The 25,999-nt window shown below is 50.5% G+C and overlaps 1 protein-coding gene across 2 annotated transcripts in view; it reads left to right on the forward strand.

Annotated features, from left to right (window-relative positions):
• The window catches only part of Fstl4 (follistatin like 4), a 381,739-nt gene that overhangs the window by 195,621 nt on the left and 160,119 nt on the right, over positions 1-25,999 (forward strand). Inside the window, exons 1-2 of one of the 2 annotated variants that reach the window (XM_021241322.2) lie at positions 2,637-3,077; positions 3,849-4,094. Coding sequence is in view for 1 of the 2 variants with exons in the window: in XM_004836583.4 (XP_004836640.2) it covers positions 3,849-4,094 (246 nt within the window). In the remaining variant the exon portion in view is untranslated. Of the gene's footprint in view, positions 1-2,636; positions 3,078-3,848; positions 4,095-25,999 lie in introns of those variants that run through there. The other variant, XM_004836583.4, reaches the window with a different exon arrangement.

Below are 25,999 nucleotides of genomic sequence, written 5' to 3' on the forward strand. Positions count from 1 at the left end.
TGTCTGCAGAAGCTGGACGCAGTTGCTGTGCCAGGATGGGCTGGTGGCGGGGGGCAGATAAGATTCTCAAGGTTCTCTGGACTGGGCTCACTGTCTCTGGTCCTCCACAGCCACATCCTCCCCTTCTTGGCTGCAGTGACCTCCTCAGCCAGGGCTGAGGTGAGCTCGTGGGGATTCACCCCGGGCCCTTGTGTGGGCAATGCAGGACACCTCAGCTCTGCTCAGGGCAAGTGAAGATACGTTCTAGACACAGAAAACCACACAGGTGAAACAGGCCTGCAGGCAGCTAGCATCCCAAAGTGGAAAAAGCCAAGTGGGTTTCCCTGGCTCTTTAATCCATTTTCTAGTGCTATAAAGGACACCACAGACTGGTAAAATATAAGCAATAGGAGTCTATTTGACTCATGGTTCTGGAGGCTGGGAGTCCAGGGGCATGGCCCTGGCATTGGCAGGGACCTGTGTTCTGTGTCATGATGTGAAACACACAGGAAACCATGGAGAAGTGAGACCAGACTCATCCTGTCCATCGGGAGCCTGGTCCCATGGAAACCATCCCACTCCTGGAGTAACAGCATTGAGCTGCTCGAGGCCTGACCATCCTGTAATACAGTGCCATCAGATTTTCACCGAGTCTTGGAGGGAACACTCTGACCATAGCTTCCCTCGAGTGGCCCTGAGGGGACAGTCTCTGAGAAGGGAGCGCTCACAAGATTTCTTGGGGTCAAGAAACCAGTTAGAGAGACTGAGTCAGTGTCCTGCGCCAAGTAAATAAAGGCAGCTTTCCCCTCTGCGACGTGTCTCAGGATTCACCCCTTTTAATGCCTGCACCTGGGGCAACAGGCTTGCCTTCCACACGTGCTGGACCACACCCCCTGGACCTGTGCTGTGGCAGTCCCTGGTCTGTGACACTCTCATGAATTGTCACACAGTGAGGCAATAGTACCAACTGGTGCAAATGGACCTGTCGCTCCCGCCACTCTAATGTAACAATTCCCCTGTCTACCCGTGTTCAGTAAATTTAATTAGTGTAGAAAAGCAGCTTATTTGGCGAGATGATCAGTTATTAACCTGGGTAAATTACCTCCTTTATGATTATAAATTAAGCATGTTGTATCTTTTTCGTGCATCACGGTTGTCCTCATAAATACTGTAGGCAGTCGCCAGTGGTCTCGCTTGGTTACTTTCTCCATTACTGTTTTATCTTCATCCCCGTAGGAATGGGGAATTCATTCCATCTTAATGACGAAGTAGAAGTGGTGGCAAGGGGCTCGTTTCAAGAGGAAACTGTCCCTTGGTCAGTGTCTGTGGTGGGTGATCAGGTCCTAGGCCTGGCCCCGCACGAGGTGCTGTCAGCGTTCCTTCAGGCCTGCTGTCCATAGCCTTTATAAAGAGCGCACGCAGGGCTTGAAAGCTGCTTTTGTCTTAATTGCAAATAATTAGGAATCAAATATTTACCCGTGACAGCTGATTCCGGGACAGAGAGAACCTGAGTGTTCTTAACGAATTCCCTGGCCGCAAGGGGGCACAGGTGTTTTCTTAACACCAACCCTTGGCACAGCCGGTGGAGAGGCCATGGGCGTCCAGCTGCCGGCCATTCAGTGTGGGCAGCTGGTCCTCCAGGTGATCACTGCCGTCTGTGCACACGGGTGGTGCGGAGGAGGAGGAGCTCCCACGTGGCAAAGCCCCCGACTGCCTGGCTAGGTTCAGTGGTCTCCCAGAGCCCCCTCCTGGCCTGCCATCCAGCACTCTGGGTGCCTTTGCCATCCAGACACACCTTCAGGCCTCCGTCCTACATTTCCCTCCCGCCCCTGTGGAGGACACAGAAGGAGAAGAAACCACAGAAGGTCAGTGCGTATGGCCCCCAGTCTGCTCCCCATCGGGAGATCAGCTCTGAAACCTCTCGTGTGTCTTGAAACTTAAGTGTCCTGGGGCCACTGAAGGCAGAGACCCTGCACCTGTGGGGCCTCCTGGGGCCAGAGTGTGAGGCCCACACTCTAGGGCAGGGACTCGGAGGGGACACTTGGGCTTGTGCTGGTGGCGAGTGCGTCATACAGGGAAGGACCCCAGGATGAGTCAGAGCAATGCGGGGATCAGCACGGCCAGAGCCATCCCCACCAGGCTCAGAGGGGCCGGAGGCTGGGAGACAGGGCTCTGCGTTAGCCTGTTCCCGTCCTGTCTGCCCAAGAAGTTTGTCGTAACAGTGATCCGGGGGCAGTGTTTTGTGTCCTCACCCTGCCTTGGGAAGGAAACAAAGGCTGATATTTTGAGAGCATTAGTTTCTGTTAGTTTCTGTCAGCAGCCGCCAGCACTTGCTGGGTAACCCATTTCCCGACAACCCAGGGAACCCCACTAATCAAACACACCTTAGCAAAGTGGCCAGGAGCCCAGAGCCTGCCCCGCAGGAACCTGCTCTCGGCTCCCTTCCCTTCCTGCCTGCCACCTGTCAGCCTCCACAGGACAGTGGCAGAGGGGCCAAGGATTGCCAGGGAGCCTTCACGGTGACATGCGAACAATTAGCAAAGTGGCTTCAGAGACTCACGTGTCCTGCTCGGGATCTGCACTTTCACACTGCACTGATGTATGCCGACCTTCTAGTTTATTATAGTTCAAGAGAAAGTCGATATTTCTTAGTTTGCTAGGGCTGGGGGAATTTAAATGAGTTATTGAGTCAAACAGTTAATCTGCCAATAACTAATTTTTTTCCTTTCAAATCTATAGTGATGAAAAAGCAGACCTAACCAAAAACAAGAAAGAGACAATTCTTTTTTTTTCCTTAGACACTTTCGGCCCATGCGGTGGGGCCATTCTGTCTTGAGTATTTCGAGGATTTAATTAGAATGTAAAGCAAAGACTTCTGTGGCCATAAAACCTGCATTCGTGTTTTAATTATTTATACTTCGATATCTCTCGGCAATTCTGAACTACACATGTGTTGCCATTCCTGGAGCCCGGCAACAGTCTGCTCCCTCTAGACTCCTGTGGATATCGTGATGCTGGTTTGGATGCCTGTTCGGCCTTCCGCTTAGCAGTGGCCCTCGCAGAAAGAAGCGCCCAGCCACCTGCCCTCCGGCGGCAGGGTGAGCACTGGGCACTCTCTTCCCAAAATCCTTGTGGCTACGTTTTAGGTGCAGGAGAAGCCCAAGCAATGTGGCAGCTGCCATTTGCTGGCCCTCAGACTTCTTGCCCACAGCCACAGCATTGTGCTAGAAAAGACTAGGTGTGGGGTGGGGGCCTGTTGTGCCTCAGCTGATGGCAGTTGTTCTGGAAAACTGTTCTTCCCGAGGAAAAGCTCAGCTTCCCACCTGGGCTGCCTCCTGCCCTGTCCTCAACACAGAGTACCACTTCCTTCGCATGCCATACTTCCCTCTAGACCCTGCAGTGGCTCCCGGTGCCCACGGTATCAAAGCTAGATTCCTTTGCTTGGTTTCCAATCTCCTAGAAGCACAGTTTGGGTTCCCTTCCCTGCCTTTGTTGGAAGCCTCTATTCCCATTCAGTTTCCTCCCTGAGATGTGCTGCTGCTGCCTGGAGTGGGTTGTGGAGCCTGGCCGCTCTGTCTGAAGAAAAGCCCCTCACCTCAGCCCTCAGGACCCTCTGAGCCTGAGGCCCTGCCCACCTCCGCTGGGCTCCCATAGCTCCTGGGTTCCAGGACGGGCAGGTGTCACACCTGGGATGTTTGGAGCAGGTGACCCACGACACCTGAGCTCTGCACAGCAAGATGCCCTTCTCACCACCTGTGGCCACCTCTTGGCAGGGGACAAGGACTCCACTGAGCTCTATGGCCCTGGCTCAGATAAACCTGGCCCAGCCTGCCAGCCTGTGTCTGACCCTCTGTGTTTGTGTCCTGCAGGATTTCCTGGCCATGGGCCACTGGCCTCCTGCAGGAAGAAGCTGTGTGGCCGAGGGAGCCAGTGTGTGCTCAGCAGAGAGACCGGGGAGCCCTCCTGCCGGTGCTTGGAAGCGTGCAGGCCCCGCTACCTGCCCGTGTGTGGCTCTGACGGGCGGCTCTATGAGAATCACTGTGAGCTCCACCGGGCCGCCTGCCTGCTGGGAAAGAGAGTTGCCGTCAGGCACAGCAAAGACTGTTTCCTCAAAGGTAGGGAGACGGCTCTTGCCTTATGCTTTTGGGTTTTGTAATGGACCTTCTAGTGCCCTTTCAGCCAGCGACCTGGGTGCTGAGTCTGCCGGTTATGCGCATGGAGGAGGTAGAGGGAAGGACCTGTACGGCAGACCACATCCATGGAGAGGGGGCCAAAGGACTCCCGCTTTGTGCTGGGGTTGTGTCAGAAGAGGGCGGCGCCGGTTCCCAGTGGGTGACGAGAGCCACGCGGCTGTGACTCTGTGGCCCGTGCTGCTCTACTCGGGACCTAGCCAGGTGCTCGGTGGATACTCACGGGGCACTCGCGGATGTGAGAGTCAGAAGGTGCATTCCTGGGTTGGCGAGGCCCAGGTAGAGTGTGTGCCTGGGCTGATAGCAGTAAGAGCGGGTGGGAGCAGGACCACAGACAGGTGGGGAGTGTCGTGGGTAGAGGAGCCCCCTGGGGCCGCACAGGGCCAGAGACCGGCTCTGGGGAGCAGAACAGAGGGAAAGGGGTTTGGGAGAGTGAGCTTGGCCAGGTGCCCGCAGCGTGACCAGCGGAGCTTCTGTGCAGTCCCCAGCGGTCAGGGGCTGGGCCCCCGAAAGGAAGGGGCTGAGCTCAGCCTCACTGTCACAGTCCACACCCTGGGTGACTGCCCTGCACGTGCCTGTGACGCAAGGGAAGCCGCAGCCAGGGCAGGGAGCTCGGTGATGTCTCCCGCGCCTCTGCTCGGTGCCCCTGCACCCACATCTCAAGCCCTTTCCCGCCCTCACCCGCCGGCCGTGGTGGCGTGGGCCTGGAAAGTGCATTTAGCCTGTGATGGGAATCGTCTCGGACACTTTCATGGCTGTGCTGATGACTCTAATGCTGAGGTGCTTCAGCATCATGAGACGTCTTATGGAAATGAGGCCAGAACGGGCCGAAGACGAATGTCCCCGGTCTGGAAGCGCTGCCCAGCCCGTGCCTGCTGACTCCTTGGCAACCGTGCATACTAAAACACTTGACCAGTTGCTCCAGCTTTATTGGCTGTGTTGCATTTTATAGACTGATGTTCCGTTCTCTGGTTTCCAATATCTCCCAAATTGCATCTTTCTGAAGGTTTTTATTTCTGCATCAGAGTGTGTACAGCCTCCCTCACCATCGGTTATTCAAACAGCATTTCTCATTTCACACGAGGAAAAGAGCAACCACAAAACCTGCTGCCCGGGGGACAATGGGGGTGAGCTGGGGTGGGGCGGCTCGAGCAGCTCGGTGCTCTGCTCTGCTTCATGCTGATTGAATTCATCCGCTGAATCCTTTTGAGGCAGAGTCTGTGAATTGCCTCGTACTCAGCCCTGTGGCACTGCTCCCCTCAAAATCCTTCTCGATTCCTACATGCTCCCCAAAACACCAGGGTGGCATGAGGGCTCCTCTTCTCCCCAGCTTTGTGGGGAGAAGCCTCTTCCTCCACTGTAAAATGGACTAGAGGTCGCCCCGCCAGCTCCGGCGGTGGGGAGCAGTGAAGGAAAAGCTGAGACCAGGCAGCAGAGCACCAGGCGCATTGCATGTGTTTGGCATTAATCCTACGTGCCACATTGCTGTTCTCCTCCAGCGTGACCGCGGGCTAGAGCAGAGGGAGCTGTGACACTCGGGGGGACGTTTCAGTGCGTGCTGCAGGTCCTGAGTGCCAGGCCTAATGCTGACCCGGAGGACAGCCTCCTGGACCTTTGGCCCAGGCCTCCAGGGCCTCAGGGTCAGGGTCAGCTGCAGTCCTGGCCGGCAGGAAGGCCAGGGGCCTCCTCCTCTGGCGCTGCTCCAGAACGTGCCCAGGGGTTATGCCGAAGGAAGGCCAGGGTAAGGGGAGCTTTGGGCGAGTGCTTCCCTTCCTCACCAGAACCACAGCTCCAACAGGGAGCAGGGCCAGGCAAGTGACAGAGGCTCTGCCAGGAGCTAGGTGACAGGGGGTCTTAGGGAAAGGAAGTAAGGGGAACTTCCAGCCATGCCTTTCTCCTGATGGCAGCAGCATATTTGATGCCAGCTTGAGCTCCATAGATAACAATTTGTCATTTCTCCCAAATTTCCAAGGAGTTTTAAAACAGGAAACTTAAAACACCTATTTTCCATGCAAAGCAAAAATTTTTAGTTGTCCATCTTCCGTTCTCTGTTCCTACTAGATTTCACAAAGAGAACTTACGATTCCATTCCCTAGGACGTTATCACCCCCTGAAGCCAATTTGAGGAGCATCCCGTGGGGCTGGAGTGTGAAGAGGAAGGGGAGAGGAGTGGTGGCTGATGCTGGGCCCGGCCCCTCTGGCCAGCCCCTGAGCGGAGGCTTCTGCCGGCGCCTGGTCAGGGACACATGACACTTGCCAGTCTGCGTGAGGAGACAGGCAGCATGCTAAGTCCCATTTATAAGAAAACTTCTGCTATCACATTCCAGTTGCTATGGCAATGGGATTCCTTATGAATACCGCATGAAATACAATATCATTTAGGGATCATTAGCATGTGTGAAAATCAGCCTGAACCCAAAAGCCTGGCTTCAGCTCATCTGTATCTTTGATCCGGGACTCCTCAGACCGAAGCAAGGTGTCTTTCAGTGAAAGTCAAGGGCACAGAGCGATGTGGGAGGGGCGTATTTCCTCCTCTTGTGGCAAAATTGGGTGTGCTTTTCCTCAGCACCCTATACTACCAAGAGAATTCCAAGATGTCTGGTGGGTTCACTGCTTGACTTGGTATAGTTTGTGCTGGAAAAGTTGTCTTGCAACATCGCATTCCCGTTTCCGTGCTAGCTGTTCCTTTACAAATTGTTTTTTCTGACATGGTTTTCAGTTCATGTGTTACCTCCCACACTACTCAAGAAGATGAGCTTGCCCCTCACCACTCTCTCACTGCAGTTTTCCAAACAATCCATGAAATTATGGGAGAGAAAAGCCTGCTGGAGGTTTGGTTTTAGGTGGTCCCTGTGGCCTCCTCAGCCGGAGCAGGTCTGCAGATGTGCTTTGGTGTGTCAGAGGCGAGTTCCCAAGCTTGCAAAGTTAGAGGAAATCATTTCCATTTATGGGGGAAAAAAAAATCACACAAGCTACAGGTTTACTAATCTTTTTTTTTCCTTGTTACTAAATAGGCATAGATCTCAACATTCCGTTGCAAGCTAGCAGATCAGATTTTGTCTAGTTATTCTGTTGCTGTTCTTGTTTCTTTGAGTCTTGGTGTTTTAAGAACTTAAATTAGGCTCCGCTTTCCAGGGGGCACTTTTATACTTCTGCAAGTCTTTTCTGCCCTTCCAGCAAAAGTTGCTCACACCCCTGGAGGTGTGAGCCCAGCCCGGCCCCCGCAGGGAGTGAGAACCAAGTGCAAGGCTGAGAGCTGTCTGCGCACCGGGAGTTCGGTCTCTGCCCGAGCTGCTCCTGAGACAAGGAGGGAGCTGCAGGGAGCCCAGGCTGAGGAGGCAGTGAGGCAGGCGAGGGTCCCATTGGGCTTCTGTGACATGGGAATGATGACGCCTGCTCGTAGAGTATCCTGATGGTGAGGGAGCTGAGCCTGTGCATGGCCGTCACTCCTCTCCGAGGTGGAAAGCGTGGGGATGATGCACGGTGTCGCTGCAAACAGTGGACCTGCTCAAGAGGCCCCGCACGAGAGGCGAGAGGCCCCTCCCCACATCACCAGGTGTGGAATGAAAGGTGGAGAGCCAAGCTGCCGCCTATGCACACGGGGCAAGAAGCACGTTGGCCTCCATGTGTATTTACTGAATAATTCGGCCAGAGTTTGACCTACAAGTGGTCGTATGTAATCATCCCCTTCTCCGGCTGGCCCCGTCTTTGAAAAGAAACACAGTGAGTCACCCAGGCTCATCTCGAGGGTCGGCAGAGACGCGAGGGGAGCAGCAGGCGTCCCCGAGTCCAGTCTGGAACACACACAAGCAGTGTGAGTGGAGCCTGAGCGCAGGGTTCATGGGCTGAGCGGAGGGGACATTCAGGGTGCATCTCAGAGGGTGCGGGCGGGGTGGCCCGGTTGAAAAAGACAGAAGGGCCTTGTGCACCAAGCAGGGCTGTTGGAACCCGAGCTGGTGGGTGTACGATAAGCTGGCCCAACATTCTCATTCCAAATGGGGACCTGAAGCCCGGGGAGGCCAGGTCTGACCCCTGAGTCCTGCACACATGGCCACACTGGGGCCAGGGACCTGCCGCTGGCACCCACAAGTGGCATGGCGGTGCAGCCCTGTAATCCCGGCACTCTAGGAGGCTGAGACAGTCACAAGTTCAACCCTAGCCTGGGCAACTGCGTGAGTTAGGGAGAGCCTGTCAAGGAAGAACCAAAGAAGAAAGGGGGAGAGGAAAATGGGAGAAGGGAGAAGGGGAAGGAGGGAGGGAGAAAGGGATGAAGGAGGGAAGGAAGGAGAGAGAGGAAGAAGGAGGGAAGAAAAGGAGAGGGAGGAAGGGCAGGCGGGCCAAAGAGACAGCTCAGGGCCAAGACCCTTGGTTCCGTCCCCCATACTGCCCAAAAAACGGAAGAGAGGAGGCGGCGGTGGCAGCACCCACAGCTTTGGTGCTATTTTACCTAAGTCCACCAGGGCATGATCCCAGCAGATCCAGTTGGTTCCTCCCTCCCTTCTCCCTGAGACATCCTGCTTCAGAGGCAGAAGTCTGGATCCAGGGGTGAGAAGGGCCTCCTGCGGCCGTGTCCCTGCCCTGCCCATCAGCAGGAACCCTGCTGCATCCGTCCTCTCCGGGCAAATCCAGATCAGTCATCCCAAACCCCAGAGCCGCTGGTATCAGAAGCAAGACCAGTTTCCCACAGAAGGTCAGCAGAGCCCTTAGGACAATCTCTCCTCAGCCTGGCCTGGCTCTTAGCTGGCGCTTGCTTCTGCTTTCTCCCCACCCTCCTTTCCCTGCCTTTCTGGTTGCCTTTGCTCACCTGGTTCTGCCCACACTTCTGCCCAGAGGCCACTGCTGCTGCCCCAGCCCTCTGAGTCCTACACACTTCTGCCCCCTTCCTGGCCTCCTTTTTCAGCTCCACAGAGGAGGATTTGGTCACTTTCCACCAAGACATCCAGCTTCAGATCCTTACTGAGTTCCCCCTGGGTGCCAGGGCTGTGCCAGGACCAGAGGTACCAGTATGATCAGGATGCCAGGCCTGTCTTCAGGAGACTGACAGCTCCAGGAAAGGTCGGGCTCCAGTCGCTAGCATCCTGCTTTCTGAGCCATCATTTGGAGGCTGCTGTAGCCAGAGACAACCCCCCGACCCCAAGGGCAAATGAGAATCCCTATGGACAGCCTCTTGGTGTGGATATGTCCTCTCCACCCGGGACTCTGCCAACATCACCACAAACAATAAGGGCTTGACTGATCCAAAAATGTGGCCACACCCCTCCCTCACCCCGCCTCAGCCTCTCCTGGAGCTCAGTCATTGATCTGTGGTATCAGCTTCCAGAATTAAGGAACATGACTTAAAACAAACAGTATGTTCTTTGACTGTTTCCTCTAGATTTTATGCAAGAAAATGCCTCCGTGCCAGCCCCCTGCAGATGTGCAGGAGTGTTATCAGTTGAGCACGTGCAGCGCACCTCACAGAGCTGCTGCACTCCGAACAGATTAATTGCATTCCAGTAATTAAAAATTGCTAACAAGTTATTGAGCTGAGAAAGCCTCACTGATTTGGAAACAAGTTACAGCCTCCAAGGCTCCCCTGCCGCTGTTTCCTGCCGTTTTCGGGTAGCCCAGCCCCTCTTCTATGTGCTCCTCAGTGTCTTGGCCTCTGAGAGCCTCCGTTTCTCTCATGCCAAAGCCAAAAGGAGCCGGCTGTTGTCCCAGCAACCTCCCAAGTACCATGTAAGCTCTTTCCCTCTCCCCTGCCCTCCTGTCCTCTCCTCTCCACAGCCACCAAGTCCATTAAGGTCGCCTGGGCTCTTTAAATGCCAAGTCCAGGTAGGTGACACCTCTAAGGTCTGTCCTGCATCGCTCCTGCAGTGGCATCTGTCACCCTCCCTGTAGCCCTGGTCCTCCAGCCCCCAGGCTGAGCCCAGCCTCTGCCTCTCTGTAGAGCCGTCTTCCCCAGGTCTCTCCCTCTCTCATCCCTTCTCGCCGTGCCAGCCATGCCTCCAACACTCGACTGTCTCATGGCAAAGACCCAGCCGCGTCTCCTCCATGGGCCTGCTCCACATTTCCATCCACCTCCATCCACCTCTATCACACCCGCTTCTCCATGGCTTTAAGTGTGCTGTGAACCAAAGTGCTGTCCACTTGAACCCCGCTGCCGTCTTTCATCGGGCACGCATCTATGGAGATGTACGACTTGGAGCGGAACACAGGAGAGCCCGCCTCAGGCAGGTGCCATCTTGGGAGAGACAGGCAGCAAACTAGAGAAAGCAGGTTGGGTGGTGACAAGTGTCCTACAGAGGAAGCAGTGGGCCAAGCAATTGGTGAGAGCTCCTGATGCAACACCCGACACTGTAGCCAGGACCTGGAGGAGGCGGGAAGGCCGGGCTGCGAGGCAAGGGGGTGCCTGAGGGAGCATCCTGGGCAGAAGGAGCAGCACTCGAGAGGGCCGAGAGCTGGGAGCTTGCCTGCTGGCTTTGGGAATCTTCGAGGAGGCCGGGGTTTCTACCTCAGAGTAGTCGGAGGGACAGTAAGGGATCAGACAGAAGACGGGGCAGAACAGCCACGGCCCCTGAAAGCCCATGCTCCTTGCCGTTATGCAGTATTTCCCTCTGGTCCCCAAGAGGTGGCCGTGGGGGCCTTTGCTCTTCACCACATCCCCGGGAGCCTGTAAAGGGCGAGCCCTGGCTGGAAGAAGTGACCTGCCCAGAACCTCATGCCCAAGCGTCTCCAGGTCCATTCTAACTCTGAGGGAGGCCTGCAGGGTTTGAGGGGCTTCCGGGTGTGAGCCCCGAAGGGAATCCAGGTACCATCTGAATCCCCAAGAGCAGGACGCTCCTCCCGTTAAATTTCTCATTAGCTTGCCCACTCCCCTCCCTACTGGGTGTCCTTACAAGTGGGGACGCTTGCCGTGTGCTTCTTCCCCTTGCTCAGTGGAGTCGTTCTACTCATGTTCAGGTGAGTGCACAAGTCGGTGATTGTGTGTTAAATGGGGTAGAAATGGTCCCCTCAAGGTCCCCATGTGGCAGGAACGGGTGGCCCTAGTTAGAAGGCCTCTGTGGAGTGCAAATCCAAGGCCCCAGCAAAGGAACTGTGGATTTCGGGCAGGACTCACCCTAGGGCCTGTTGGGTTCTCCATGGTGGTAGGGTCGTCAGGGGTGTTGAGGGCACACCGGGGCAGCAGGGAAGGGAGCGACATGGAGCTCTGTGCCCACGAGGGTCCTTCGGGAGGCTCTGTGGGGAAGGCCCCGTGAGGAGGAAAGGGAGCCCTTGATTCAGGTGGCTCAAGCCCTTCGGAGCAGAGCGCATGCCCAGCACCTGGCAGGTTTCAAGTGATCACTTGGAGTTGAACGTCTTAATTACTGGAGCGAGAAGCAGTTGATTTGGGGCTTCCTTAAGGTTCTCCCCTATTGCGTCTTCAATTAAGATCAAGGCCCCCGAGTAGCAGCCGCTAAATGACATCCCATATTGAATCTCTGTGCTCAAGCAGTTTATCTAATTATCTGTGTGACGAACTCAGCAGCTGTCAGCCCAGCCACTACTCAAACATGTTGGCTCTGTAGCCGCCCCAGAGTGTTTTCTGGTTATTCACAGGCGTGGGGAAGGACTTCCTCGCTCATCACTAGATGTGGGTCCCATCCGGGGCTTCTGTCCCCTGGGACCTGCAGAGTTAAGGGAGCCGGTGGTCGGAGCAAAGGGTACAGGAGTTAGGCAGAGGCCTGGTGGTCGGGCTGCCCTGTCCCTGGGCCTGTGGCTGGCCTGGACACCCAGCCTCTCTGCCTGCTTTACTGCACAGGGCAGCAGTGCCCCAGTTTGGACCATCTTTGTTTCTCCAAAGAGAGAGGAACACTTACCTCTGTGTCGGGGAAGCAGGATAAATCAGAGGGGTCAGAGCGCAGAGCCCAGGGAGGGAAGGAAGGGCTCCCTCAGCCCAGAGTCTGTGCAAAGCAGGCTGTCTGGACAGTTGAAGCACAAGACCACTGCACGCTGGTCTGTGCTGTCGAGTCTTCAGCCAGCACCGTGGAAAAGGTCCATCTGCAGAGTCCTGGTTAACACAGTGAGCTGTGCCCCGTCCTGCATCAGGCTGCACAGCACAGGACACTGAGTGTTCTCAAGGCTTACAGGAGTCAAGGGCTTCCCAGCAACTGCTGGTCATGGGCATCTCCTGCTCAGGAATCTGCCATCAGCTTTTCTTCTCGTGCTCTGGTCCACTTTGAGGCCTCCTGATCACTCATTAATGGAGATAATTGGAGTGAAAACTTCCTTTGGAAGCATGCTCTAAATGAACAGGGCAAAATCACTTTGCTGGTAATTAAAATAGCCAGATGTAATGAACTCTGTCCACGTATTTTAAGCATTAGCATCTGAAATTCGTACTTCTCTCTGTAGCGGGAAAGACAGGTTCCCCCAAGCACCTGACAGATGTCTCCCTTTGCTTATCTTCCTCAGGGTCCTTTGTTTCCTCTTCCATGCCTTGTCCTCAGTCCACCCCAGCCCCTCCAGTTGGCTAAGGTGGGGCCCAAAATCCTGGCCCTGGTGGTCTCTTCCCTGCGCCCTCTCCTCCAGTTTCTCTCTGTTTCTCAATGCTGTGTGGTTCATCCAGCAATCCAGGTTTCAACTGAAATAGAACAAATCCAACGTCTTTTTGTAGAGATGTGCAGAGATCTCATTCACACCTAGCCAGGGAGTACTTGTTCAGGCCCAGGTCTGTGAGAGCCCTCAGAGCCTGCCCAGAGCCTTACGAAACCTCCCATGAGATATCAGAGGGTGGGATGGGCCTGCTGATAGAACCTATCCTAACAGGTGGGTGATGCTCAGGAAAGAGGAACCAAGGAAGAGCCTCTTGCAAAGCTACGAAAGGAGAAATACTCCAACCAAGGGACGTGGGAGGGGGTAGGCTGGTCATCAGCCAGGGTCAGGGGCATGTCGTCGTGTTTATGTGGACCATGAGCAGGTGCCTCTCAACTGTTCAGCCTCCAGTGCTGGGTCCAGGGAAGCTGGGAGCCCTCTTCAGTGCCACTGTTCTGTGGCAGGAATCGTGGATCCAGCTCTGATTCTGCAGCCTGGACACTGTCCCCAGGGCTGTAGCGCGAGAAAGCAGAGGTGGAATAAGAATTAAAGAGAAGTCAGCTTCTGCTCACTCAAGTCGCAGCAAAAGAATACGCTTTCAGGAAGATCGCTAAAAGAAACAGAAGCACATTTTAGACAGCAACTGAGTTCTACTGTTAGTTCAAGAAAAAGGAGATGAAAAATTTGTTTATAAATCAGCCTAACTATAATCAGAAATAAAATGGAAGCTAGAGCAGATAAGGAATCTGAAATACAATGGCAAAAATTCCACCTACATTTCAAGCAGTAAAGGGCAAAATTAACCAGGTCCATCCTACAGCTGTTCTCCAACGTGGAGAATACACATTTGGAAACCTCTCCCAAGTCACATCGAAAAGGAGAAAAAAGGGTTGAGAAACAGTGTGAGAGAATGTGATGTGTGTGTGGAGGGAGGGAGAAAATGTAACATATTGCGGATTGGCCATCACAAAGGGCCAGGAGGAAATCAAATGGACATAATGAGCAAAGTGAGATTGGAAAGGAAATCTGAGGTCGGATGGCCTTAGCTGACCAGGTTCACCAGGGGTGACTTTCCACTGCTCGTCTGATTCACACCAAAGATGAGCATCAGACACGTCTGATGTGAAGGCAAACATTTTCCCTCAGACTTTTCTACAACATTAGAAAGCGAGAAGGCCGGGAGGAGCTTCCCTGGATCTTTGAGGTAATGTTGACCTAAGAGCTCTGCACCCATTCCCTGGCAACCCACCTGTAGAAACAATGGGATCTGTGCTCCGAAGGGGACAGCTTGGATTATATGCCTCCCTATTTTCTTGGCTGGGGAAAAAATGGAAAGACAACTCCCCCCAAATCCAGAGACGAATCAGAGAGTGTGACAAAGGAAGCCCATGGTTCTCCAGGCCTACGGAGAACACAGGGGGCCCTGAGATGAGAAGTTGTCTCAACAATTGTTTCAAATGTAGTTAACGAAAATTTCAAAGAGTAAATTATAAAGTTAAGTGCACTTAATTTCCTTCACTTGTGGGAGTTTAAACGAATCATGCATAATTCTTGACTGAACATGTTCAAAAAGCCCAACAAAGCGATTCTCCAGGAACCCCATCCATGTAGCCCAGATTGAACCCACGCTGCACCCAGGAGCCCTGGCTCCTGCCTCTGCTGGTGCATCAGGTACCATTGGCAGGATCAGCCGTTACAGTGAGCCCTCCCGAAGTCAGTCTTCCCCTGCCTCCACTGTGGTGGCTGGAGTGCCCCCCAGAGGTCCTGCTGAGGACATGGGGAGGTGACGAAAAACCCCGTGCACCTCCCTTGGGTGGTGATGGCAGGGGAGGGTGTCAGGGCAAGCAGGAAGCCCTGCAGCATGGATTCACGGTTCCATGCAAAACTGTGACGATTAAGAGAAAAATGCATGGGAGCCAAACCCCGTTTCTAAACAAAGACTGCAGTGTGAGAGACAGAGGTGAAGCCTTCTGGGGGCTGGGGTCACTGTGGGACAAGGCCATGAGCAGTAAGAAACAGAGCAGCCAGCACAGTGGAGCGAACAAGATGGTGGCCACCGTTCACGGAGCATCCACCAGGCTCCCCGTCTGCCGTGCCAGGTACTTTATGGGTCTCAGGCAGTCCTCGTCTAAGTTGGCATTTATCTCGGGGCAAGGAGAAGCCAAATTACTTTCCCAGGTACTAAGCTGGTAAAGGACAGCACCAAAGCTGGCACCCACCTGTCCCTGCTGCCTATGGGCCGAGCCACAGCAGCAGCTGGGAGGAGAAGAGGGCTGGACCTGACCCTGGAGCGTGGATGGGAAGCGAATGAGCAGGACGGCAGCAGATGGAAATCGTGTGGAGTCGCCGGCAGCTGGGCCTGCGCCCTTCCTCCTCCGCCAGGCCTGCCCGTGGGGCTCGTCAGATAACTACCTAAAAGTGATCACCCCCCAGAAGGGAAAGAGGTAGAAGTGAGACACCAAGCGTTGTCATACGCAGTCATTTACTGAAAGGAATGATTCTCACACAGTCTCTGAACCCGAGGCCATCTCCACCTGGCTCTGTGATGTGGCCACCACAAAGAGCATGCTGCAAGGGAGAGAAAACCTACTCCTGCCGGGGCACTCGGGGCAATAGACTTCGTCGGCACAGGAGGAGCCTTCTCGGCGGCTCCTCCCGTCTCTGTCCTTCTGCCTTGTTCCTTCTCAGCAATGTCCCCACGCTCACCACCCCCGAATTCTGATGGGTGGACCGTCTTGTGTATGTGCCAAGCATGTCTCAGTAAACACTCCCCTAACAATTTTAAATGAACACGATTTCCATTTTAAAAAGTTTTGTGGCTGTCAGGGTAAACAACTGTGGCTACTGGGGAGGCCTCATGAAAACAGGAATCTGTAAGAAAGGAAAGCAAAGGCCACTCTGGAAACTGCGGATTCTCTCCTGTGCAAAACGCCAGCAGGAGCCCACACACTCATTTAGAGAAACCATTAGCAGGAAACGCGAGCACACTTGAATGTGCCCTAGAAGGCTGGGAAGGAATCACTGGGAGAAAGGAGGCCATCAGGTTTCCTTTGGGTCCAGCTCCCTGGGGACTCTACGGGCTCTGATTATAATCCTATACATTTAAGCAAATTATTGCAATTTTACATGTCTCCGCTTTTTTTTTTTTTTAAGAGACCAAAGATTGGATTTATGGAGGATAGGAAAACAACTAGCTTAGAAAGCCCATGTTACGTGCCGTGTCCGGGGCTAAGCACTTTATGTCTGTAGTACATTTGATCCTCCAGGGTAAGGACCATTGCTGGGCCCACTTGGCAGATGAGGAGACCAAGGACACGCTGGTCCTTTGTTGGGGGCAGCCACTGCCATCCTGCCACGACCCATGCGGGCACAAGCCTGGATGTCAAAGTCTGAGTCCGACTCTCCCACTGTGGCGCCAGTCCCTAGGGCACAGATGGCATGCTGGCTCTGCTCTCATTGCGCCTGCTCCCTCTCAGCTGCCACCCCCGGCCCAGCATGAGGACTTCACAGGGGTTCAGAGTGGAAGTCCTCACCCTGTCACCTACCTACCAGCCCGAAAGGTGTTTTCTGCTAGCGGCTGTCTTCCAAGTGAAGTTGTCTTCCTTCCAAACAAGCTTAGTAGTTCAAACAACAGCTTTGACATGACAAGCATGCAAAAAATAATAATAAAAATAAGATTGCAAGCAAGCCTAAGAAGAGGAAACCCAAAGGTAGATGAAGGAGTCAGATGTCTCAGAAAAAAGGGACACAATGGAGGGAGGCGGGCAGAGTGCAAGGTGCCCATTGGGTCCTGATGCGTCTCCTCTCTGAGGGTGCCTTAGTCTGGGAATTGTGTATTTTGGGCCAGCCAGGAGGCTGTCAAATTCAAAGACACAGGAATCAGAGGATTAAGTCAGCCGCCTTGGTTACAACAGCAGGGGAAGAGTACGGAGTCGTCGCTCCTGGAAATCAGTAAAGATGGCTGTGGCCTCTTAATAAGGCAGCGGCCAATTAACAGAGCAAATGTTTGAGGTGGCCCCTGCTGAGTGATGGGATGTCTCGTCTTCTCCCAGAATCCCCTGGGGCCTCGGTCAGACAGGCAGATCCATGACTTCAGTTAATTGGAGAAAAATACTCTTTCCAGGGAGGTGGCCACTGGCTTGTCATTTCACAGGACTGAGGTTCAGTTTTGACAAGAATCTCTGTCGGATTCAAGAAAGGACACGTCCTTCAGAAAGGGTCCCTTTCCACCATCCCACCGCCAGTGAGACGGTGCTTGGAAGCTTTTGGCCCTGGGAGTCTCACGGGAGAACCAGGAGACTGAGCAGGAGAGGGTGTGCTGAACAGCATCCTCCGTGAGACAGAGAGTGCTCCTCCCAGTGGCTCGTGGGGCCACTCTGTGACCCAGCCAGGGCCTGCGCTCCAGGATGACCAAGAGGGATGGTAAGGTGCGAGCCCCCTCAGGGCTGGGGCGCATCTGGAGCTCGGGGCTCATTTCCAAATGCAGGAAGCCATGGCACAGCCGTCAGGCAGTCCCAGGCTCTGCTCATCCCCACGCCTCTCTCCCGCCGCCCCCTCTGCTCCCCTTTCTTCTCCGCTCCTCCTCCTCCCCTCGGCCCCATCCTTTAGCATGTGGCACAGCTATTAGTTGTAGCTTTTTAACGATTTAACCCGCATCCCCAGCAGAGATTAGACAAGGGCTGAGCTAGTTCGCTAGTTCGTCGCCCCTGCTCTCCAGACTTCGGGACGTGGAAGAACTGGGGGAAGAACCATCCCATCTGACTCTGAATGGTCAAGTGAGTGGGGTTGGTCCCGCCCGAGCCGGCAGGTTTGTCTTTTGTTCGAGGAATCTGGCTTTTCATACAATCATGATCTGGATTATAAGTGACTCATCAACAAACAAATGAATTGTTTCTCGGGGTTCTTGTCTGCCATTTCCAGTAGGAGGAGAAGGCAGCATGTCAGGAACTAACAGTCATTGCAGGAGGTGGAAATTATTACCCACATTGTGAGGAAGAAACTCAGGCTTTGGAGGCATGTCAGGTGCTATTTAAGTCAGCAAATGTTTATGTCAAGGCTGGGTGTGTGCCTCAGTGGTAGAGGCCTTGCTCGTATGCACAGGGCCCCGGGTTTGATCCCCAGCACCATGAAAAGTTTAAAAAATGTTTTAAAAATGTTTAATTCTCACATTACACATCCAACCGGGGTTATCAGGGACTCAGCTCCCCATCTTTACGTGGATGGACCCATATCAACATGGGCATGGAGCTGATACGTGTTCACCTCCACCCCCATTTCACTGGACAATCAAGTCACACAGCTGAGGGGTTTGCGCATGACTCTCCACTGAGCCAGAGAGAACAGAGGCCCTGCCTCAGAATTCTCCGCGCTGCAGCACCCAGCCAGTGTGCAGCCTGGAGTGAGGACAGATGCTTTTAGGAGCCCCTGAATACACGGCACAGCTTCACCACACAGGCCAGGGGGAGTCAGTACAGAGAGCCTGGGCCCAGAAGCCAAGCAATGGCCTCTAGGACCTCAGATCTTCTATCTCCCAGCTCCACGACCTTGGGTGGGTAAGCTCTTGAGTGTCAGTTTCCCAGTCCATGAAATGGGGCCAATCCCGAGTGCTCACTAAGCACAAGGTGTCAGTCCTACATGTTACCTTCTGTTCCCAGCCCCAATTTGTTTCTCATTTAGTTTCTGAGGGCCCAAGGAGTTCCACGATGGGTAAGATGTCTGAGATTAGGGACGTGGAAGATAGGATGGTGGCTTGGCCGCACAGCTGAGGTGAGCAGATGGATCCCGGCAGGCCAGAGCTGTGGCAGTGTGGAGTGATTTCATGTGAGAAGGGGCGAGGTCTCTGGTGTCATTGCTCACGTAGGTGTCTGTACCCCCACACCTAGCTGAATTCCCACTTACACCCTAGGTCACAGGGAGCGCACGTGTATGAATGGACACACACACCTCCATCTGAGCCCGTGCCCAGTTGGGAGAACATTAGAAAAGCAATAAGCCAGGTTCTCCATCATGTCTACGCACCTGTCTAGGGCTAAGGAACATCCCCAGGGAGGCCGTAAATTCTGAAAACAGAACAGAAGAGTTAATGGGTTTTAGGCTAAAATTCATTCTCTTCGTGGGCATCAGAAGAAAACAATCTCCTTACAGATAGCCTAGGGGCCTCCTGCTTATTATATCCACCTTGAACTTCGTGCCCACCAGGTATCCTAAGTCCCTCGACAGGAGTGATAAAGTCGCAGACCGAAGGTGCTGTTTTAAGCTTCATTTCAGAGCTGTTAAAAAAAAAACTTAGCCCAACAAAAGCCATTCTATCAATCATACACAAATTCCCAGTGACAGAATTTTCAGCCCTGAAGTCTCCATGTGTTTAAGATCCTCCACAAAATTAATATTCATAGATAGACTAATAGACAACTTACTGCTTTCTGAGGTTTATGCCCTGGGCCCGGATCTGGGCTTTGTTCGGAGGGCTCGAGTGTGCAGCCCTGGGCTTCCCTCTCCTTGGCGCCCTAATAATCAGTGGGTTCAGTGCTCATGGGTCAGGCCCACCCTCGTGGAACTGGAGTGGTGGGAGCTGCAGGACCCGCCACTGTGTCTTCCGCCTGGACCAGGGCCAGCATGCGGCACACTCGTGCTCAGGGGCCAGGGAGTGACAGGCTGGCTTGCAGCCAGGAAACCTGGAGGGAGGGACTCTGCCTGGTGGCGGCCATGCTCCTCTCAACTTTGGCAGGACGTACCTGAGTCCACGTCGCACTTACCTGGTGCCACAAGGGCACCCCAAGTCTAGGTCCATTGCTACAGGTTTCCCTCTTCTTCCGGGGTTCTGGCTCAGAGCTTTAGCAACACCCCGCACAGCTGTATCCAGGGAACACAGCGGTGACCCACGGCGTGTTCAGAGGATTGGAAAGGAAGCTACTTGTTGGATGTGAAATATTTTTCTTCACTTCTTCTGATGAGCTATGGCATCCAGACAGTGGGCTACAAATGCATTTGCACAGTTAAAAGAATAATAATTAACGAAAGCCGTGTTTTAGAGATCAGCCTGGGCTTAAGAAATCCTTCTCCCTCCCTGCTCCCCGCAACAGCCTGGGAGGTGATGCTGTGCTGACTTCCAAGATCGTCATTTCCTGGCTTTTCTTTACAGTTGTCTTTATATTTATAAATATATGTCTCAATATGGTTTACTTTTTCTTGCTTTACAACTTCATGTAAGTGCTGTGGATTTTTTAGGTTCACTTCTTTCAGCATCGTGTTTGTAAGATTATCTACAGTTAGCACAGTTGGCGGTTGTTTATTTTTGTTGCTGAGTATACCCTCACGAGAGGGTACCACAGATCACCCATCCTACCGCTGATGGCTCCCATGCAGGGCTCTTCCACGCCGTGCCGCTGAGCATCATGGTCGTGTGTGTCCACCAGGGCACCTGGCGAGGGTTCCTCACCTGAAGGGAAGCTGCCACACTTCCAGAACTGTTCACCAGGTCACCCCGAAAGACATTTCCTTGCTGACACCTGGTGCTATCCAACATTTCTAATTTTTGCTAGTCTAGTAGGTATGAAATGGTATCATATTGTGGTGTTTGTTGTTGTTGTTTGTTTTTGTTTTGTACTGGGGATTGAACCCAGAGCTGTGCACTGAGCTGTCTCTCCAACTCCTTCTTTTTTATTTTGAGTCAGGGTCTTGCTAAGTTGCTCAGACTGGGCTTGAACTTGAAATCTCCCTGCCTCGGCCTCCCATTGTTGTGGCTTTAATTGACACTTTCCTGGTTACAAAGGAGACTAAGCATTATGTTGTTTGCTTACTGGCCATTTTTATTTCTTCTTCTGTGAAGTACCTGCCTAGCACACATTTCTAGTAGTTTGTCTTTTTTGTATTGATTTATGGAGTTCTTTATTCTAGGTATGTCATTCTTTATAGTTTGAATTTATTACAATATTTCCTTCAATATATGGCTTGACTTCTCACCCTATTTTGGTTTCTTTTTAAGGATGGAACTTCTTAATTTTGATGTAGTTGAGTTCATCAGAGTAAGTGGATTTTGTGCCTTTTAAAACAGATCCCAGGACCGGGGATTTAGCTCGGTGATTCCAGCGCCTGCCTCGCAAGCGCCAGGTCCCGAGTTCGATCCCTGGTACCAAAAAAATAAATAAATAAAATAAAATAGATCCCAGCCCCCCAAGGCCCTATGTTATTCTATATCATTTCTACTTTACAGTTCTGCCTTTCATGCCCAGCTTTTTTCGTGTGGAAGTTTTATTGATATAATTCACATATCACCCATTTCACCCATGTGAAGTATATAAGCCAATGACTTTTAATAGATCCACAAAGTTGTACAACCATCACTGTAACCCATTTTTAAATATTTTACACCCTCCAAAAAGAAACTGCATTCATTAACAGTCACTCCCTGGTCGTCCACCCTCCCCCACCACACCCCTAGCAGCCTTAGCAACTACTGAGCTGTTTTTTTTGCCTGTATAGATTTGCCTATTGCAGACAGTTCATAAAAAATGGAATCATACAATTTGTGCTCTTTGTGACTGGCTTCCTTTACTTAGAACATTTCTTGTTGTGGCATATACCAGTTCTTATTCATTTTTATTGCCAAATAAAATTTCCCTCTTATGTATATATCACATGTTATCCAGTTGGTTGACATTTGAGTTGTTTCCACTTTATAACTATTATGAAAAATGGTGCTGTAAACTTTTGTGTACAAGTTTTTGTGTGGGCATAATTATCATTTCTCTTAGGTATAAACCTACAAATAGAATTGGTCATATGTTTACTCTATGTTCAACCTTTTGAGGAACTGTTAGGCTGCTGTCTAAAGCAGCCGTACCATATTACATGCTGTCAACAGGGTATAAGAGTTTCAGTTTATCCAAATCCTTTCCAACACTTGTTATTATTCGTCTTTCTAACTGTGGCCATTTAGTGGTGTGAAGTAGGATGTTGTGTGGTTTTGATTTGCATTTCCTTGGTGGATAATGATGTTGAGCATCTTTTCAGTGATTATTTGCCGTTTGTGTTTCCTATTTGGAGAACTGTCCTATTCAGATCCTTGGCCATTTTTACTTGGGTTGTCTATTGTTGAGTAGTTGTATGACGTTTTTATGCTGGATACAGGTCCCTAATCAGAAATATGCTTTGTAAATGTATTTCCCCATTCTATGGGTTCCCTCTTCACTTTCTTCATATTATCCATGGAAGCACAGAAGGTTTTTTTTTTTAATTTTGGTGAAGTCCAGTTTACTTATTTTTTCTTTTGTCTTTATGTCACACATATTTAAGAAGACTTTACCCAAAGTCACAAAGATTTATTCTTTTCACAATTTCCTTGTCCTTTTAAGGAACCAAATTCGGGTTGATTTACTCTATTGTTTTTTATATTCTCTACTTCATTAATTTTCTCTTTAATAGTTACTTTTTATGTCCTCTGTTTGCTCTGGATTTAGTTTTACCTGCTTCTTCCATGATGTTAGTGTGAAAGGTTTTGTGATTGATTTGAGATTAGTTCCTTTCATAATCTGGGCATTTACAGCTGTAAATTCTGCCTCTAAGCACTCCTTTCACTATATATCATAAGTTTTGCTATGTTTGTCTTCATTTTTATTTATCTCCCAAGTATTTTCACCCTTGTAATTTTTCTTTGGTCAATTGTTTGTTTGGTTCTAGGGTGTTTAATCTGTAGGTTCTACAAATTGCATTTTCTGAAAGTCTGTTTTTGAGACTTGTTTATGTGTCTTCTCATTTCAACAGATGCAGCCCGCTGCGCCTTTGTTGAGGTGACTTTCTGCTCACCCAGTGGTCTTCCATTCTCAGCAGCCACCAAGAGGCCTTTCTCTGCTCCTCACCACTGCTCCGATTCCTGGGTGCAGAGTGGTGGCCTTCCGGATCCCTGCACTGCCCTGTTGTCCGGGTGGGGTTCTGGCTGGGGCCTGTGCACACTTAGGGTGGTATCTGGGTGGCCTCTGGCTCTTGCTTGTGCACCTGTGCAGCTTTTCTAGGCAGGCCTTTGGCTGGGACCCGTGGGCCCAAGCTGCTGGGGTCTGTGTGAGGCCTTGACTGGGACCTGATTGCACCTGCGCTGCTCTGGTCCACATGCTCTTCTCTCTCCACAAGTTTCATTCTGATAGCGATTTTTAATTTCATTTTGTTGTGGTAGGAGAACATATTTTGTACCTCTTCTGTCCTTTTAAATTTACTGAGCCTTGCTTTCTGATGTAGCTAGGATCCATCCTGGAAAATGTCCATGTACCCTTGAGGAAAAGTCTCTTCTGCTGTTACTGTTAGGAAGTTCTATAGAGGTCTTTCAGTTGACTTATGCTTTTGTCCAAGTCTTCTGCTTTCTTGTTGATCTTCTGCCTAGTTAGAATTATTAAAAGCTATTACTAACGGTGACATTTTGAATCCTCAAACTGGTATGTTTAATTGTCTATTCCCCCTTCAATCCTGTCAGGTTTTGCTTCATGTATTTTAGAACTCTGTTAGGTGCATGTGTGTTTAAAATGTTTAAATCTTTTAGAAGATTTGATTCTATCATTATTTATCTATAATAGTATATTTTTGTTTTAATATCAGTTTTATGTGATATTACTGTAGCTAATTCAGCTTTCTTACAACTTTTTCCATCTCTATTTATTTCTATTTCCAACCTGTTTATTTTTTAATTCTATAGTATGTCTTTTATGGACAATATATATTTGGATCTTGTTTTTTATACAATCTGTCTGTGCCTTTTGATTACATTGCTCAGTCCATTACATTTAATATTATTATTGATCTAGTTAGAAATGCATTTTATTATTTTACTTTATTTTCCTATATATCTCATGTCCTTTGTGTTTTATTTTTCCTTTAGTGCTTTATTTTGCACAAAGAGAATATTTACTATTGTAACATTTTAAGTCCTTCCATGATATTTTCACTACTTTTTCAGAGTTATTTTCTGGACACTGCTCCAGGACTTAACATATACAGCTCAACTTACCAGAATCTATGTTTGATCCATATTAACTTAATGCCACTGAGATATAAAAATATTACTCCTGGATACCTTTATTTCCGCTTCCTATTGCTCTGCTAGCATTGTTATACATATTACACCTATGTATGTTAATAACTCAATGATACATTTTTAAAATTTTTACTACTTCATTCAAAGGTGAGAAAAGAAATGAGAATAAATGTGTATATATAGAATTTATATATTAAGCTTATCCTTTATTGTTGCTGGTTTTCTTTACTGTTACCATCTACACTAATTTCCTTAGTTCAGTGCAATTTTGTACCTACCTGCCTCCTTTGTTCTGTTTTGATCAACTGTTTTATACTTCTATGTGTTATAGGCCTGGCAGTATTGCCTATATATTATTTTATAATTACATTTAAAATCAATTAAGACAAGACTGGAAAATAAATATACATTTTTACTCTGTAACGTAATTACATAATTATCTTTGTTAGTGCTTTCTTTCATAGTTTTTTTTTGTTGTTTTTTGGTACTGGGGATCGAACTCGGGTCCTTGCGCTTGCACAGCAGGCGGCAAAACCACTGAGCTAAATCTCTGGCCCTTGTCAGTGCTTTCTTTTAAATGTGGATTTCAGTTACCATTTGAGGTCATTTGCTGTCCACATGAAAAGCCTCCTTTAGCATTTCTCGTAGGGTGGGTATGCTGGCAATTAATTACCAGTTTTTGTTCATCTATATATTTCTTTATTTTGTCTGAATTTTTGCAAAATTTCTTGGTTTGTTGGGTATAAATTTTTTTGTTGACAGTTGTTTTGTTTTGTTTTGTTTTGTTGGGCCGGGGAATCAAATTCAGGACCTTGTGCTTGCGAGGCAGGTGCTGCACCACTGAGCTAAATCCCCGGCCCTGTTGACAGTTTTGCTGGATTTTTTTTCAGCACACTGAACATGTCATCTCTCTGCCTTCTCACTTCAATTGTTTCTGAGGGAAAGTCGGCTGTTAATCGTACTGGCATTCCATGTACGTTAATTTTTCTCTTTGGCTTTGTTCTCTATATTTTTCCTGCTTGGAGCTTTTTTTAGTTTCTTGGATGTATTCATATTTTTCCTGTCCTCTTCTCTCTCCCCCTTCCTTCTGGTACTCTCCCTATGTAAATATGTTGGCATGCTTTATGGGCCTTTGGTCCTGTATTACATATTCTTTTTTTCCCTCTGGTAGAATACCTAGCCTACAGTTCAGTTTGTTGCTCTTATGGAGCTCGCAGCCTCCCCTTGACCACTTACCACCAAAACCTTCTTTGTTTTAAGAGCACCCTTAGGGTTGAACATTCCCATGATCTGTTCCACATCAAGTCAGCTCCTTTCAGTCGGTGCTGCCCCATTTTTACCCCTGGACAAAATCTCCAAGCCACTGCTGTCGAGCCTGGGGTGGTGCTAGTGCCTCCGCTCTCTAAGAGTGACACCCATGGCTCATGAGTGGGGTCCTGGGTGGGGAAGTTGGTAGCTTCTGATCATCTTGGCTGTCTTCACCCACCTTTGCGCTGTGCATGAGCTGCACAGAGCCAAGTGTAGTTCCAGTATCCTCGCTCTGCCATGCCAGCGGTAAGGCCTCCACCCTAAGAGACAGGACCTGATGGGAGACAGGGGTGCCGATTCCTCAGCTGTACTTGCCTTAAATTTAGTCTTTGCATCATAGAGCCAGGGAGAATGAGATGTGCTGGCATCCTGACCTCCCTCCTGGGGAGGCTGAACAGACCTCGAGTAGGAGTTGGGAGTTGGCCTGGCCTCCTTGCCGCCCCCGTCCAGACCTGAACTTCCTTCACACTGAGCTGGCCGGGAGAGGAGGAGCAGGCAGGTCATGGTTCACAGAAGACTCTCACTGTTCTTCCTGAGAATTAGTATGTTTTCTTTAATACGTGCTTCTTTGTGTGCTGTATGCCATTAAAATATTTCCAAGCACTTCAAATGGTTGGGTTTGGGATGGGTGAGATTTTGGTTTTTGTTTAATCCTTCTATAAATTATGATTGTTTCTATGGAAAACGGGTCTATAGGCTGCATTCCAGAAGTTGAATCTGTGTTTCTTTTTTAGTCTATCTGGGGTTTAATTTCTTGTGAATGGTATAAAGTATAGGCTGAGTTTTATTTTTGAAATACATATCCCACATTGCACTAGCACCATGTATTTAAAAATCTGTTTCCTTAGAGATTTACCTTACCATCACTGCCCTGTAACACACCCACATTTGCAAAAACCCATTGTAGAGCTCTTTCTTCTGTTTAATTGATCGGAACACCATGACACAC

The sequence above is a fragment of the Heterocephalus glaber genome, unplaced genomic scaffold (genome assembly GCF_053883595.1).
Source record: "Heterocephalus glaber isolate CG9 unplaced genomic scaffold, H.glaber_assembly_v1.0 deba00001606, whole genome shotgun sequence".
Taxonomy (NCBI): domain Eukaryota; kingdom Metazoa; phylum Chordata; class Mammalia; order Rodentia; family Bathyergidae; genus Heterocephalus; species Heterocephalus glaber.